Consider the following 16,411-nt stretch of genomic DNA (forward strand, 5'->3'; position numbering starts at 1 on the left):
GGTCCTTTGGGTGTCTCAATGAACAAATAATGAAAAAAAATTAGCATACCCTTCAACAATATGGTAATTAAAATAACTGTATATGTAAAATAACTCCGACAAATGGTGGATGAGGTTAGTAACCAACTAAACTTGGATATGCTCCTTTTTTCTTTTAAACAAACAACCTTATAATATTAATGCATAATCGGTTCTAAAGATTCAAAGGATGCAATATCATCATTTACAATCTAATTAGGAAAAACAAAAATTCAATTCTCTAGTCATGAACACAACTTTAATACTTAATACTATAAGTTTTGAATATATGGTTCAATAACGTAACGTCGTCGGGTTTATGATATTCACAATAAACCTAATCTGGATTCTTTAGTGAATGTCCCTTTATTTTTTAAAAAATTCGATTCAAGTAAAACAAAGAAAAATATAAATATTCTGTTTGTTTAGACTGCTTTTAATACATACATGTATGTAAAGGGGAAATATGCTTCCTCTATCTTCTGTTTAGTGAGGTTAGGTTGGTGCGATTTTTCACCTTTATTTCTCAAAATTTAATTTATTAAAATTTCAATAATTGCAAAAATATTTTAAAAAATAACTTTATATTGTGCAAACATTTAAGTAATATATACTATATATAAAAAGGATCTTCCAGGAAAGTTCATATAATTGGAGATTTGGAAGGCATCTCTTCTTGATTGTTACTTTGTTTTTTTCATCATTTTTAGACGTTTTATTTTATCTTTGGTTTTATGCATTTGACCAAATCTTCCAGGTGTTCTCTTGGTATATATCTTTTTATATTTCTCATATAAGGGCTGAACTTTTGTAATTTGTGCTCATCATCTACAGCTATATGCTCCCTAACCAAAAGGCAAAACTCAAGAAAGCCAACTACCATTCTATATATATAATATCTGCAAATAGTTGATGGCGGTTGGAAGCATGGGTGGATCTAGAATAATGGTTACGCATTTACCTGAACTCAATGATTTTGCTCAAATCATGTATATATATATATTTTAAAAGATCTACTAAATTCAATTATTATTATAGAATTAACTTAAAATTATTATAGGAAGATATAAATTTTAAATCTTGAATCTACCCGTGTGACTTGTCCACTGCAAATTAGATTGTATGTAAATGGTTGTTCGACTCTCCTTTAAATTTCTCTTTTTCATTTAGCCATATTGGTTGAACTAAAACATCTGTAGTTAAATGGAAAGAGAGGATAATCGTCAAATTAGTTGTTCTTTTCTTGTTTCTTAAAGGTTTTGGTAGAATATTTGGTTGTCATTTAAAATTATTCTTTACGAGTATAGTTAGTTGTTGCAGTTGTACTTAATTGGCTGTCCAAACCCAATAATGCCTCTTATGAATAGAAAATGTAGGGGCATATCAATAAGCCCCCACCCCACAAACCCCCCCCAACCCCACGCCCCACCCCCACCCCCACCCCACCCCCACGCCCCACTCACACGCACAACTTAGTGGTTCTCTAGGCTATGCTAAATTAAATTTCTTCCACATTTCCATATTAACCAGGAGAAAATTCTCACACGCAAAACTTAGTGGTTCTCTAGGCTATGCTAAATTAAATTTCTTCCACATTTCCATATTAACCAGGAGAAAATAATAGATTTTTTTCTAAAAGCTGATGTTAATTAAAGGGTAACAAACTTGATTAGAGAATATATTCCCGTAATGTAAACAAAATTTGAAAGTCTAATTGGACGCTTTTGATCTGTCAAATTATGCACTTCTTAGATGCCACCCCATAACTTCATATATGAATCTCACGCCAGTCTCTATTTATATAATCACATCCTCTGCCAAAAAAAAAAAAATCTTTTAAATCAAATGCTTTTTGTTTTCTTTTTCTTTTTATGAGTATTGAATTAATAGTTTTTATCAAAGAATGTTAGTAGTAAGATTAACGAGTCTAGTTAATCCCGTGTGTTTGTCGTAGTCAAAGATTTTTTGAATTCTTCATCTATGAAGCCAATATAAAAGATGCATAGTTGACTTTGTAGAATCTCTTAGGCAACATTTAATGTAAGGCAAAATAGGCACTAATAAATTAGAAGCATGGTCTGTCAACTAGAGCTGCACTTGCTCCTAGGGAATAAAAAGAATTCAATATACTGTTGTTATGATAATTAGTTTAAGTACTCTCTTAATAGTTTAGAAAAAGCACTACAAAAAACAAAAAAATTGTGGAGGTTGAAAGTTGCGATTCGCGGAGGTTTTAGCCCCTTTTAGCAAATAGCGGAGGCTAAAAACTTCCCGGATTGTAACTTTCAAACTCCGCAAATTATCCTTTTTTTTTCTTCTAGTGAAGGCCTAGTTAGCTCGGGTAAGAATTGGTCAAAATGCTAGTACTAAATTTTTTAGTTAAACCTGTTAGGCGCAAAGTTCACTAGCAGCTATTGCTACACGATGCCTTTGAGATCATCCAAGATTGTGCTTCTGGCATAACAAAAAAGAAGAAAATGGACAATAGGCTTTGTTACATAGATCAACTTTTTTCTTTGATCTTGCTAAAGATTCCATGATGTAATACCCAAAGAATTGGTCTTTAATGCTGGCTGGAAATTTTATACAACCGGGATATTTGAAACTTGAGGATGTTTTGGGAGGAAAAAAATATGGTTGGGGAGGGGGGCAGGAGCGGAGCTAGAGGGCTAAAAAATCATATTGTTTATATAAGGTCATATTTTTTTTTATGTATATATAGTATTGAACTCCATTGGCAATTTCTTGCCTCCGCTATGGAGGTTTTTCTAACATATAATTGAAGATGCTTAAGGAAAAGGAGGGTTACTTGTTTCGTGTTTTCTTTCATTAATTGGTGGGGAGAGATTTTGCTTGAGAGATTCATCCCTTGAAATCAAAGGAAGAATGATACAAAAGATAATCATATCCAGCACCTAGGTTGTTTTTTGCACAAAGTAATTGCACGGTTTGCCCTTCAAACGGACTGGTCTTTAATTCTTGCCCTTCAAATGGGCTGGTCTTATAATTTTGTCATTCAAAATCGAACTTATGGCTAGCAGAGCAGAAGTTCTTTAAAGGCGCTGACATAACTTGTGGATATTATGACGCGTAACTTATGCCCCGCTAAACATAAGTTCATTTTGAAAGACAAATTACAGACCGCCCATTTGAAGGGCACAAATTAAAGACCAGCACAAAATAGGGTGAAAGCGAAAATGACCCTTCTTGCACCAAATAATTATGAGGTCCAAAGCTCATTCACACTATCACTCTATCAGTATATTTTATCCTGTTACAACTATAGAATTTTGTTCTTTACCATTTGGAGCAAGTAACTAGTATATTTTAACCCAATGAGCTTTTGAGAATATTTAGGCTGCTGAAAGGAAAGTTGGGAAAAAGAATCACATTATTTGTCAAACTAAGAAAAATCACCTGAAGGGAGAATGACGCTTTAGAAAAGATAAAATAGTTTCCGATCCCCTGTAATTGACCCCTAATAAGCTGGGGGGAAACGGTTGATCAACTCTAGGCTGAGCTTCTAGTGGAAAGCCAACCTATGGTTGATACCATGATAGAAGTGAGTTCAATTTTCTGTTCTTGTTTGGATAGAAGGACTAAAGGAAAAGATGGGACTTAAATTGTCCCACTTTTGAGCCTTGGGAGGAAGAATACAACAAAAAGAACAAGGAGAAAAACACATTGAACCTTTAACAAATCTACCGGCAAGTCCTTTTTGGTGTTAGAAACATAGTACAACATTGAAAGCTTGTACATCTATGATCCACCCCCTTCCCCTAACACTCCCCCCTCAATTCAATACAACTACATCTGGAAAACCCGATAATCTAAATTCAGATTACACAAAATATTGGGAAAACCAGGCAATTGCTTATCTAAATATATGCCCACCTTGGTGAGCCACAAGCTTCACATTAGTTAGAGAACCACATTAGCTGACATATGAACATGTTCTTATTCATCAAGCCCATATTCTTCTCCGAAGTACTTATCAACCAACTCATTCGCCATGCACCTGAGTTCTTCATTTTCATGAAATTGGTATCTTTCCATTGCATCAATACCATCTTCCCTTTCAACGAGCTTCAGTCCCTCTCCATTCGGCATTCCTCTCAAAACCTGTCAAAGACAAGTTCCTAAAATTACCCCAAGAAACAATGGGCTAAAAATGATTCTGCAGTGAGGACAACTATCATCCATTTGTATCATATCAGCATACAGTTGAAATAACACAAGATAGCAAGTCAGCCGGAGCTACATGGTCCAAAGGGGTTTCAATTGAATAACTTTTGTTGGACTGTACAAATAGTGTTAAAAAAAAACTTTATTTGTATATATATTAGAGCTACATGGTCCAAAGGGGTTTCAATTGAATCCCTTTTGTTGGACTGTACAAATAGTGTTAAAAAAACTTTATTTGTATATATATATTAAGTGTTAAATCCCTTTTACATAAAGGAAGCCTCTAATGTAGTAGACAAGGTGGCTTAAAAATTGCTTTAGGTCGAAGGTTCAAATTCCACAGATGAAATTCTTGCATTTTTTTAATCCCCTTGATTATTTTCCTTCTTGCTCACTGCAACATCATTATAATCTAATTTTATGACACTGGAGCAACTAAAAATAACAATCTGTCAACAGTGGAATGAACCATTACCAACAGTCGTTATCTATCCAAGTAAATATAAACGTGTATGAGAGAAGAGAGAGAGGGGTAACTCCTTTTACTGCCTTCGTTAAGATTTGTTGGGGCATGAAAACCATAACCAGCATACTCTGTTTAGAAGGAAAAGAAAAAGAAGCAAATATAGAAGATAAGATTGATCAACAACAACAATTATTCTGCTTACCAGCTCAATGAATTGCAGCCCCAATTTTGCTGCCTCAACATCAGCAGATCTTACCAAAACCAGAAAACCAGTTAGGCATCCTCCACGAACAAGATTCACCAAGTGGTCCAGAATCACATTTGGCCTTCCAGAACCTTCTGAAGGGGCGACACATATGTTTCCAAGGACATATGCTACCTCCTTTTTTATGTCAAATGCAGCTGTTGAAAGAAGACCCAAAAGAAGTGGCATAGCTTCACTTGAATATATCAAACGCTTATGTTCAACTGAACCAGCAGCTATGTTAGATAGCACCCACGCAGCTTCCTGCAAAATTCTAGAACATCTAATAAACAGTATAACAATCTCTAATTTTATATTGTAAGTACCATTAGCATACCTTCTTCAAGATGCGGGGTTCACTTTTTAAGCATTTTACTAGTGCTTGGATGGCATTAACTGGAAATAATTGAGATGTCAGAGTTTTAGATGTCCATTTACTTATAGTCATGTAGTTTCTATGCCAAAAAAGGAGGGAGAAGTTCAAAACTAGCCTGTTAGCTCATGTCCCGCAACAAGAACAGCATTAGTTATATGAGAATCACCAGCCACAAGATTTCCCAAGCTTCGCAGCACCTGATTAGTTATATGAGTATCAACAGCAAATAGTTTTAGATTTTCAGAACGACAACTATCCTTTCAATTTGAAAGGCCCAAATATGAAGTCAGATCAGCCTTCTTATTCCAACAGAGATATTTTTATTTTTATATTTTTACTTGTATTTTGACAAGTTCCATCAGTGATTGTTCTCGAAGCTCAGTAAATTCAAATAACAAGAATCTTTCTGGTAACATAAATCCATTAAACCCAGTAAATTAGTATGCATATTACCGGGATAAGCAGTTGCAGACTATTTGACATGGCCAATTTTTCTACCAGCACTTGTATGAGATCACTCTTTGCCAGTATTGTAGTTGCAACATTTGAAAGGGCAGTGAGATACACAACAACCCATGCTACTTCAGTCGCCAACTCATCATCCCTGGATGTGCACGGCAAAGTAATTAGAAAAGGACATTGCAGAAAGATATAGGATAATTTGCATAACTATCTAATTTAAAGAGGCAAGTCACTTCTCCTTATGAGGTCGATAGATATTACCATAACATCAAAGGCAAAAGCAAATAGTGGCATACACTTTAAGAAAGTATGGCACACAAATGACAGTAAACTAAATGCCCTCCTCTTACCAGTCAAGAAAAAAAAAATCTTTGTAAATTATAACCAGAATTAATAGAGTATATCTATATACAGATATACCAAAAACTAGTTAGATGACACTAAAGTAGGCACTCAGAAATACTGCCTTCACTACACAAACCGCAAGATGAAGGATGACTAATAAATAAGTGCCACAGAGGACTAAGAACCACTTCAGTATGATGACTTCGAAACAACTTAAACTTTCTTTTCTTTTCTTTTTTTGGATAAGGTAAGGTAAAGTATTTTATTCAATACGTAAAGAAATGGACCTTGGGCCTAACTCAACTCTAAAAGCTAGCTTATGAGGTAAAGATTGTCCAAGACCATATAAGAAGATAAACAACCATCCCTCAACCAATGCGAGACACTTAACGCCCCGCATGCCCAGGCCTACCAACAAAAGTGTCCACAACACAACAAAAGGGCCCAACACAGGGACATACAATAACAGGGATGGACCGAGCTCTGATAACGTTTAAACAAATGGACCTTGGGCCAAACTCAACCAAAAGCTAGCTCATGAGGAGAGGACTGTCCAAGATCACATGAGGAGACAAACAACTCATCCCTCAACCAATGTGGAACACTTAACAATAATAACATTACCAACAAAATACAGTAGATACTAGATAGTATGAAAAATCTGGACTTGTACAGCACTATAAAGAAAGGACTCCGAAGCAACTTACCCTTTCTTTAAATGTCGAGCAATTCCATCTGGTATCCCGTCAATTTTTATCAACTCTGTTGCAGCTCTAGGATCTGGTCCCTACACAAAACAAGCAGAATCTTATATTTCAAAAGTTAAAAAAAATAAAAAATCAGAAGACATACAATCAAGAGGAGAAAAAAGTAAGCCTAGTTTACTTTGTTTATTGGTTTATTGTAGGGCATATCTCATTGCAAGATTCATCGACTGGAATCCGATTTTATTTCCATTATACTTATTTCCATTTAGTACCAGGTGAACTCATATTGGCCAAAGTGGAAGAGATACATACGAGTAGTGAACAGGTATCGGATTTGAAAGGCTCAATAGATAGGTGGTAAAAGGGACGAAGTGAAACTCATTCATCAAAGACCAAACCTTGTTTAAGGAAATTGAGAATCATCATTATTGACTACAATAAGCTAAACATCCTATTATGTAAATCCCACATGTAAAGATGACCAAACAATCAACTAGATCTGGACGACCTCCCTTCCTTTTTCATCGCTCTTAGAGCATCAAGTCGAATAGTGAAGTTTAACAATCTTAAGCAGCTTTAAGGTAAAGATGACATTCAGGCTCATAAGAAAACCATTCCCTCAGATTGTCAAAAAGAATTATTAGCATAAAAGCAAGGCAAATAGGCAATTTGCTTTAGGTTGTCACCTAAAGATGAATTGTACTGATGGGACAGACAGTCACTAGAAAAATTAATCAGATAATATGCACTTATGCACAAAAGGAGAGAAACTTCATTCTAGAACCTTGATTAGGTTTGATAATGCCCAAGCAGCTGTTCTGACAGTTGACCTCTTGTCAGGCAGCATCATCCTTGCAAGAGCTGGTAAGGCTCCTTGTAATAGGAGAACATTTCTCAGCTCTTCACCTTCACCGGCAACATTTCCCAATGCCCATGCACACTGCTCCACTACATGTAAGGAACTCTTCTCTACAAATTAAATAAGAACAAAACAGTGAATAATTAATCAAATCTACCTTACCAAAAGATATATCTCAACAAGAAGTTGTATAAATCTATCCATTGTCCCAATTACCTAATTGTGAAGAAGCAATGACTTACTATGGTTGGCGTCAGCCTCTGTTACTGAGGGAATAGCTACTCTACATAATAATGATACTTGAAAAATAGTTCTTTACCACACGGCAAAAAATTAATAAAATGCCTTAAGTCTTTACAGTCAATGTGGACTGTGGTACCAGAGGTGAAATTTTATCGCCTTAAAAGTCTAATTAATTTCCAAAAAATATAATCAGATATAAGGTTTAAGTACGCTGATATTTTTCTTTGGTGGCTGAAAGTGCCTTTATTTGTCTTCATATATCTGTGGTAGCCATATTTCACTGGTCCCTTTGTCAATTGGTAAAAAGATGTATTACTCTTTGAGGAAGTTAATTAAGCAATCAACGTCGAATGTGCCAATCTATTTACGGCCTCAATATCCAAGGGCATGATTTGGCTGTTTTAGCTCTAGTCCAACAATTTCACATATGTCCAAATGAAGCAAATCATTAAGTCTTTTACCAACATTCTTCTTCTCCCTTTCTTTTTTCTGATAACAGGAGAATCTCCAAGGGCCAGTAACGCACAGTCCAAAACACAGTGGTTAATGGGCCCACCACTCTGTTCTTCTCCGCTTAAATACCAAGCTTTTGTTTATGGTTGGGTTCAAACTCGTGACGTGCACCTAATACTCACGCGCTTGAATTCATGACACTATCATAACATACGATGATCATAAAGGGTTGATCAATTTAAATAGCACCATGTCATTTCTGGAGCAAAAACTCAAGGTAAACGAAAGTACCTCTAAGGAATAAAGGCAACAGAATCTAGTAGTGGTATTTGCAAAACGATGTACTGGATAAGATAAAAGAATTCTGGTATGCTGGATCCGAACTTATTCATCCCCTCTGGATCCAGATCTTTAATTTATTCCTGTATAAGGGAGCCTTTTAATTGACCTAGGACTATATAGGAGACTTGTTCACAAGATCAACTATCTCAAAATCACGCAACCCAATATATCATTCATTGTTAGCGTGGTTCGCCAGATTCTGTCGGCTTCTTGTAACAGCCGTTGGTATGCTTTAATGTGCATTCTCAGGTGTTTCAATCGCCATAATAAGGACTATTATTTTTAAAACAGAGCAGGCAAGCAGAAACTCCCTTGGATAGATAATCCACCTCATCAAATCTCTTAGAAAGGTAAAAACCTTTCGAGCCATTGCTTTAACCGCGTGAGCGAATATGATAAAGAGTTGTTTCTTCAAACACTAAAATCTAGCGGATACAATTAAACCACTATAAAATCTCAAGTTTCATGAAATAAGTAGAAATAAATTTTTGGCAATTGATTGACCGGAGATATGTTGCTATGAGTCATCAATTCAGATGACCAACTAGTAAATATTCTTACATAATTTCAAGGTTTCAGAAATGACGGCATCTAAAAAAAGCTATTTTTAAAATTACGTCAATCTTTGTAATTGTGGTAGGGATTTCTGAGAATCTTCGGATACCTTATATTAGATAGATAGTATTCTGTATTAAATCTGAAGATTTTATTACACGTGCTGCTTTCCTAATCTAGACCATATGTAAGCACTAGTTAAACCCTAAAATTTTAGGGCATAATAAACAAAATATTTCCAAAACCTCGTGTCCTCTTATTTTTCTTCTCCTCTTCCCTTTTTTACAAGAATAAATTAATCCTCAGACATTAGACAATATTCTGAAAAACTATAACTAAAGGATGAAAATTTGTCCAAAATAACAATATAACTAAAGGATGAAAATTTCGTAAACTTAATTATTTTTAAGAAACAAAGAGATAGAGGGATGAAAATTCCATAAGTTTTAAGTTATTTTAAGAAATGAAGAGAACCTAATCATGGTGAGTTACATTCATGATAGTATTGCCCACTTGACATAAAAAATAGAAACCTTGAACATATTCATAGAGACTGCACAGTTCGAAGAAAAAAATGCCAGGAACTTATGAGCTGTCACATGTTTGTGTTCTTATTCAAGGAGGCAAGGAGCATACTTTAAGATCACAAACAAAGTAGAGATGGTAGATGCAAGAGTTTTGAAGACCACACCTCCTTCCCCTCAAACAACTAAGCAACTAACAAGTCACTGTGTTAATATTTCATTCTCTGTATTTCATGTACGCACACTCGAGGCTGGCTATGGTAATTCCAAAAAATAGCTTAAAAATCAAACTGAAGAAAGAGAAGCTAACACCAACCTCCTAGATGAGCAACAAGCAATGGTAATGCAGGCAACAAAGCTTTGGTTTCCTCAGGCTTTCCAGCAGCAATATTAGTTAGGCACCAAGCAGCCTCAAGCAACTACAGCAAGGCAATGACCCAGGAAAGGAGATTGTTAGTAAATAGGTCTCAGGACATTGAAACTTTTTTACATTTACTTTAAAAGACAAATAAGTCCACCGTTAATCGCTTTGGTTACCAACCATGAGAGAGAAATTTCTATATGCGATGATTTAGTAACATGTGTATATTGTGTGAAATCAAAAAAGCAAATATAACAAGAATTTGACCAAATAAAAGTGTGATCTTCCATCAAACACACAGCAACTCCCGACAAAGCCAAAAGTACAGTTTACTCTAGCGCAGGCATGCTATGTGTCAAATGGAAAGTCAGTAAGAAGAGCTTAAAACTCCTGATATTAAGAGTCAGCAATTTTTAACACGTTCCTTTACCTGTTCATCTGGAGAGCCAAATGAAAGACACTGAATAAGCAGCGGTATAGCTCCAGCCTGTAGGGCAGCTTCAACAGGAGGGAATTCCGACTTAGAAAGAAGGCGTCTTAGCTCACGAAGAGCATTCACCCTTTTCTGTGTTGCCCCTTTACCCCTAGCAATTGTAAGACATCATAATCAGTAACTGAAAGGGAAAACATATGGCATGATGAACTGACATACACATAAAGCTTATAAGAATCACAGGTGAAGACTACATTTGAAATCATTTACAAGGCCCCCGTCTAGACTAGGGAAGCTCCAAAGATCGATGGCAAGGAGAACGCTTAAAGGACCAAGAAATTCATTATTAAAGTAACTCTACTACAACAACCCTTATGCCTCAATCACACAACAAGTTGCAGGCGGTTATTCTATACCCATTCATTTTCTCCAATATTTAATAATTTATCTTTTCATACAGATTAGAGATTCTCTATATATCACACTTATACCGATGAAATTGCTAACTAAGAATACACCAAGAATGTTATATGAATGGGGATTCCTTGAATAGCAGATGATGATTAAAGGCGTTAAAAGAGGATAGAGTAAACCTAAAATCACAAGAAAACAAGACAAACAACGTAAATAAACAGAAGCAGTTACAAGGAAACTGAAATTTAAGATAGAAAACAAAACTAAACAAACAAAATTTCTTAATTGCAAAATAAAAGTTATTCTCCATACTGGTAAGCAACAGCAAGCTTTAATTCTTCCACAGCTGACAAAGTCCGAGCCTCCAAAACTGATTGATCTTCTTCAACCATCATATCACTATCATCAAGGGAGGCATCATCAGAATCACCACTAACTCCCACTCTGCATAAACGCTTTGTTCGCATAAGGGCTTCTCTCCTTTCCTTCCCAACTGTAACAGCATGTTGCCGTCTTCGCTGTGCTGCTGCATTGCCAACTGAAAACCCAAATTCACAATAAATCAAGCAAAACAAAGGGAAAGAACACAGATAAGAACAGCCTTTCCACACATAACAACAACAACAACCAGCGTAATCCCGCAAGTGGGGTCTAGGGAGCGTAAAGTGTATGCAGACCTTACCCCTACCTTGGGAGGTAGAGAGGCCGTTTCCAATATGCCCTCGGCTCAAGGACAAGCATTTCAAAGCAGGTCAGAAAAAGAAATAACGGAAGTGAAGAGACCATGGCAAAATACTATAGAAAGCATCACAAAGCATTCTGAAAAAAAAGGAATAGTAACTACAACAAAATTCAACACATAAACATAAGCAAATTCAATTCTTGATACGATTCATTTTTGTTCCAAGGGGGCCAAAAATCTACTATTGAAACATTAGCAAACAGGTAAAAAAAATGAACAAAACTTGACTAATCAACTATATGTTTAGCTTTTCTTGAGCTAATAAAGAAAAAAAACAATCCAACAACACAACCAAGCTTATGTTAACATTTATGCACAGATAAAAACTTGGTCTTTACATTTCAAGACTACCAAAAATAAAACTTTAAGAAAAAAAAAAAGGTTCTTATTTTTTTTTTCCACAGGAACAAATGTAGGAAAAGTAAGCAAAATAAACTGAGAAAAAAAAAAAAGTGGATATACCTGAGGTTTTAATAGGTTCTCTTTTATGAGAAACTAAACCTTCATCTGCCATAGTTTTGATGATTTTTTCAATTTGGGGAACTTTGAATTATATGATAAATAAATAGGGTTCAATGATTTGTACACCAAAATCTTTGGTTTCTTGAAAATAAACGAAATTTTTTGCACTCAATTTAAGGAAAATTTCATTTCAACTAGGTATAAATGGGTGCGCTTTTCTTTTTTTTTTTTTTTGGGTAGTTTTTGTTTTTTTCTTAAGTTTTTGTATTATTCTCACAATTCTTGTTTTAGTCAAAAAGATACTGACACAAACAAATTAAAGTTGTATGCAATTTATAGCGGGAGCCTTTTTAACCTTTTTCTAGATTTTCAACACGTACGCTGTACATGTAATATTTCGAATAAGTAAGAATAAATTTTTTTAAAACATCGTAAATGATATTAAAAAGTGTGTGTTATGAGTTAAAAAAATTTACATACATATTATCATAAATGATATATGTTGATTATGTTTAGGTACTTAAGATTATATGTGATAAATAACGATAGAATATCTAAAGAGTGAATAAATTAATACTAATAAAATACGACATGTTGATCTGTCAACTAAGGTAACTAAGTTCGTTAGCGTTTATCTAATAATAGACTGATACCCGTGTGGAATATAACTTAAATAGTTTGACACAATAAAAGATAAAACACAGCAAAGAAGGTTACGGTATTCCGATACGTTGTACGTGTAGTATTCCAAATCACTAAAAATCTTATTTTAAGAAAAACATAATCGATATTAAAAATGTGTTTTATTAAAATTACGACAAATTATTTAAAATGCTAAATGTTGATTATGTTTAGCTGCTTAAGATTATACGTGATAAATATCGATAGAAGTTTAAAGAGTAAATTAATTACTAACTATACACGTTGACGTGTCAATCAAGGTAACTAAGTTCGTTATTGTTTATTTAAGAACCGACGAATATCTATATGAAATATAACTTAAATAGTCTAACACAAAAGAAGACAACTCACTCCAAAGAAGATTGCTATATTATGATAATAGTAGTTGCGGTATGCATCACTGTGCAAATATTATATCATAAATTTAAATGAAAAAGTGAATAATTAATTAATTAGTAAAAATGTAGTGTATTATCACCAATTATCGCCATATATGCGTATACAATGTTAAGATATTAAGAAAAAGTGAAGAACTAATCTTAAGATACATATACAATCTTAAGATAAACGCAAATCATAAAAGCAGTTAATATAAATAAATTTTAACAAGTTGTTATATTATCTTGTCATCGTGACAACACTTAGTTACCGTTAGAGCATTTTAATGAATTTTACACCATCACTTTCATGCATGTTACAATGACCAACGTTTATCTTTTAAAATAAAAAAGATTATATTGTTAGATTATTGGATATCGACTTTGCAGGTCTATAATAAAAGCAAACCAAAAAGACACACAATATTTTAATTAAAAAGAGATTAAAAAATATGTAAAATTAATTTTAAAAAGAGACATTGTACCTTGGATTTTTATAATTCCACTTAGTCAACATATACATGCTGAAATTAAATGGTTTCTTCATCTACATTCAAGTTTAGATTAAGTAAATCTATTTTAGATTCATGTTAGTTTAAAGAAGATTTTTGTAATTTCACTTAGTCAACATATACATGTTGGAATTAATAGTAGGTTCTTCATCTACATTCAAATTTAAATTAAGTGAATCTAATTAACTTCATGATTAAAAAACATAATAATGACTGGAAGGGAAGAGCTTAAATTGTACCATAGTTATATTTTTATATAGTACTCCACCTATTATGATTTTTTTTAATGATTTTGAACAATATAATTATGCAGGGGTAATTATATATAAGATTCGAAGGAACTAAAACTAATATAGGAACAAGATTTTTTTTTGGGTCATGACTCAAGAAGACACAATTTTGTTAAACAAACTAGAATAGTTTATTACAAGAGTCGGTTTGTCTAGGATACATAGTACCTAGAATATCATCTTTGTAGGTAGATAAAGCAAAATTAAGGGGTACATCATAAATGAAAGTTTTCCAAATACTTCTAGGTTGCTTAGCTTTTATATTTGGCTAAAGCATTTGCCCCTTTGTTATCTTTGAAAGTACAAGAGGGGGTGAATTGTAAGCCTATTAAAAAATCTAGTCGACTATTGTTTGGTGCCAGTCGACTGATAGCGAGACAGCCTGCACAAAATTATCAGTCTTTCGATTTGCATAAGTATAAACCACAATAAATAGTAAGGATGCAGAATATAATATGAGAGCAATAAAATAAATGACACCAGGAATTTTTATACTGGTTCGGAACCAATGTGGTCTCCTAATCCAGTTCCCTTGGGTTGCAAGGAGGTTATCTCTTTAAGCTCTTTATAGTTTGAGTTGAGTACAGCCTTTGTGGTTTTCCTCGTTCACCACCAACGTTTACAAGGTTGGTTTTCACTCGCTCACCAACAACGACTCTTTGGTTTTCACTCGCTCACCAAAGAAACGAACAATGACACAACCTCTCAATACAAAGCCTCACCAACTATACTATATCTCTCCTCTCTTTTTTGTTTACACAGTAAGTCACTCAGGATTACAATGCTTATGAAAAGTAGAGCAAAGAACTTGAGAAGGTTGAGACGAAAGTATAAGTGGTTGCGTACTTTGACTGTTGTAGAGTCTTCTCCTTTTATACTTGGTCTGCGAATATCCTAGCTGTTGCTCCTCATAAATGCAGTCTTCCAATTTTGGATAATATCTTCCACTTGTACATAGCTGAATATACTAGTTGAAGGTTTTCTTGACTTTTCCTTTTGTGCACATGATATCTTCACATTGCTCCTTGGTGGAATTACTTTTCACAACCGTATGAGTCACCATATAAATTCTTAAAGATTCTACATATTTTTCCCTTAATTGATCTAAAGAATCTCTTTTGTCTTTTAGTCATTGGAAGTGATAATATGCAAATCTGATTTTGGCACATTTAATGGATTTTGCTACTTTTTCCTTTTGGGTATCTTTGACCATTCTTACACCTTTCATTCTTGACGAAGTATCTTTTAGTCATGTAGCCTTGAATATTTTCTTTCCTTTGAGCACCAAAAATATATTCTCCAGCATTTCATGTTTCCATAATTTTGTAGTGTAAATTCAATACCTTCCTTTCCATAATATATTCAAATCTCAAATTTGAATATATTTCCCTTCCGTAGAATATCTTTTTTTCTTTTCAAAATATAATATTCTCCCACTAATTTCTCTGCGCTCTTTTTTTTCTGGCTTGTATAAGTATGAGCTTTTATTTAGACAACCCAAGAGAATTTCAAAATCCTCTTCATTCACCGTGGATCTTGATTAGAATGTAATCACATTCGTCTTCTTGAATTTGGACTTTATATATTTAATTACTGCTGCATCTTTGTGTGCTTTCCTTCCTTCACATTTAGCCGTAAAATATATTACTCAGCCCCCCATATTTTCATAACTCTTGCTACGTTATGCTTCCCAAAATAGGTTGTAGTGGAAATATTCTTTCTTTGTAAATGTCTTCGTAGGACAATTTCCAGCAAATAGTCTCAACCTCTTTTTTCTTGATTTCATAGATTTTCCAACCTCTAGATTGTAGTGTAGCCATAGAGATATTTTCCTTCCATAAAATTAATATTGTAATAAATCTTCACTATAGTAAATATTCTTTCCATGATTCTTGTAACTTGATTTGGGAAATCTTTTTCTTCCATATCTTCTTTTCCATATTTGATTAGATACTCACCAAATCCTTCTTAATCAAATAAACCTGTACCAAAAATAAATTTACCACAAGTAAATGTTCTTTTATTAATAATTATGTTGGTTTGTTATCATCAAAATTAAAAGGTGAAACCTTGGACCTAACAATCTTCTCTAAAGACATGTTTTATTTCTAATTAAGCATCTTTCTGTAATTATGAGTCACATGCAATCATCAATAATATTAGAGTAAATATTATTTACATCAGCTAACATTGATAATCTCTTTGCAGACTGTTTTGACTTATATGAAAAGCAAGTTTCTTTCAATGATAATTTCCAGGCCTATTTTTAGTGCCGTGATTTTTGCAAAGATATTTGTTGAGTGTTGTATAAATTTGTTCAAGCATACAATATTTTCCAATTCCCATGAATGTTTTTTACT

General features: G+C 33.9%; 1 protein-coding gene across 1 annotated transcript; it reads right to left on the reverse strand.

Annotated features, from left to right (window-relative positions):
* Window positions 1-3,679: 3,679 nt before the first annotated feature.
* Window positions 3,680-12,447, reverse strand: LOC132607097 (importin subunit alpha-9). Its single transcript, XM_060320913.1, has 11 exons — window positions 12,192-12,447; window positions 11,300-11,525; window positions 10,571-10,724; window positions 10,096-10,198; window positions 7,588-7,772; window positions 6,804-6,883; window positions 5,743-5,893; window positions 5,405-5,486; window positions 5,251-5,309; window positions 4,872-5,177; window positions 3,680-4,140 (listed from the first exon to the last, which is right to left on the reverse strand). The coding sequence occupies exons 1-11, from the start codon at window positions 12,241-12,243 to the stop codon at window positions 3,976-3,978; spliced, it is 1,563 nt and encodes a 520-aa protein (XP_060176896.1). The 5' UTR covers window positions 12,244-12,447; the 3' UTR covers window positions 3,680-3,975.
* Between the last annotated feature and the right edge of the window lie 3,964 nt (window positions 12,448-16,411).

Source organism: Lycium barbarum, chromosome 8 (assembly GCF_019175385.1).
Source record: "Lycium barbarum isolate Lr01 chromosome 8, ASM1917538v2, whole genome shotgun sequence".
Lineage (NCBI taxonomy): Eukaryota > Viridiplantae > Streptophyta > Magnoliopsida > Solanales > Solanaceae > Lycium > Lycium barbarum.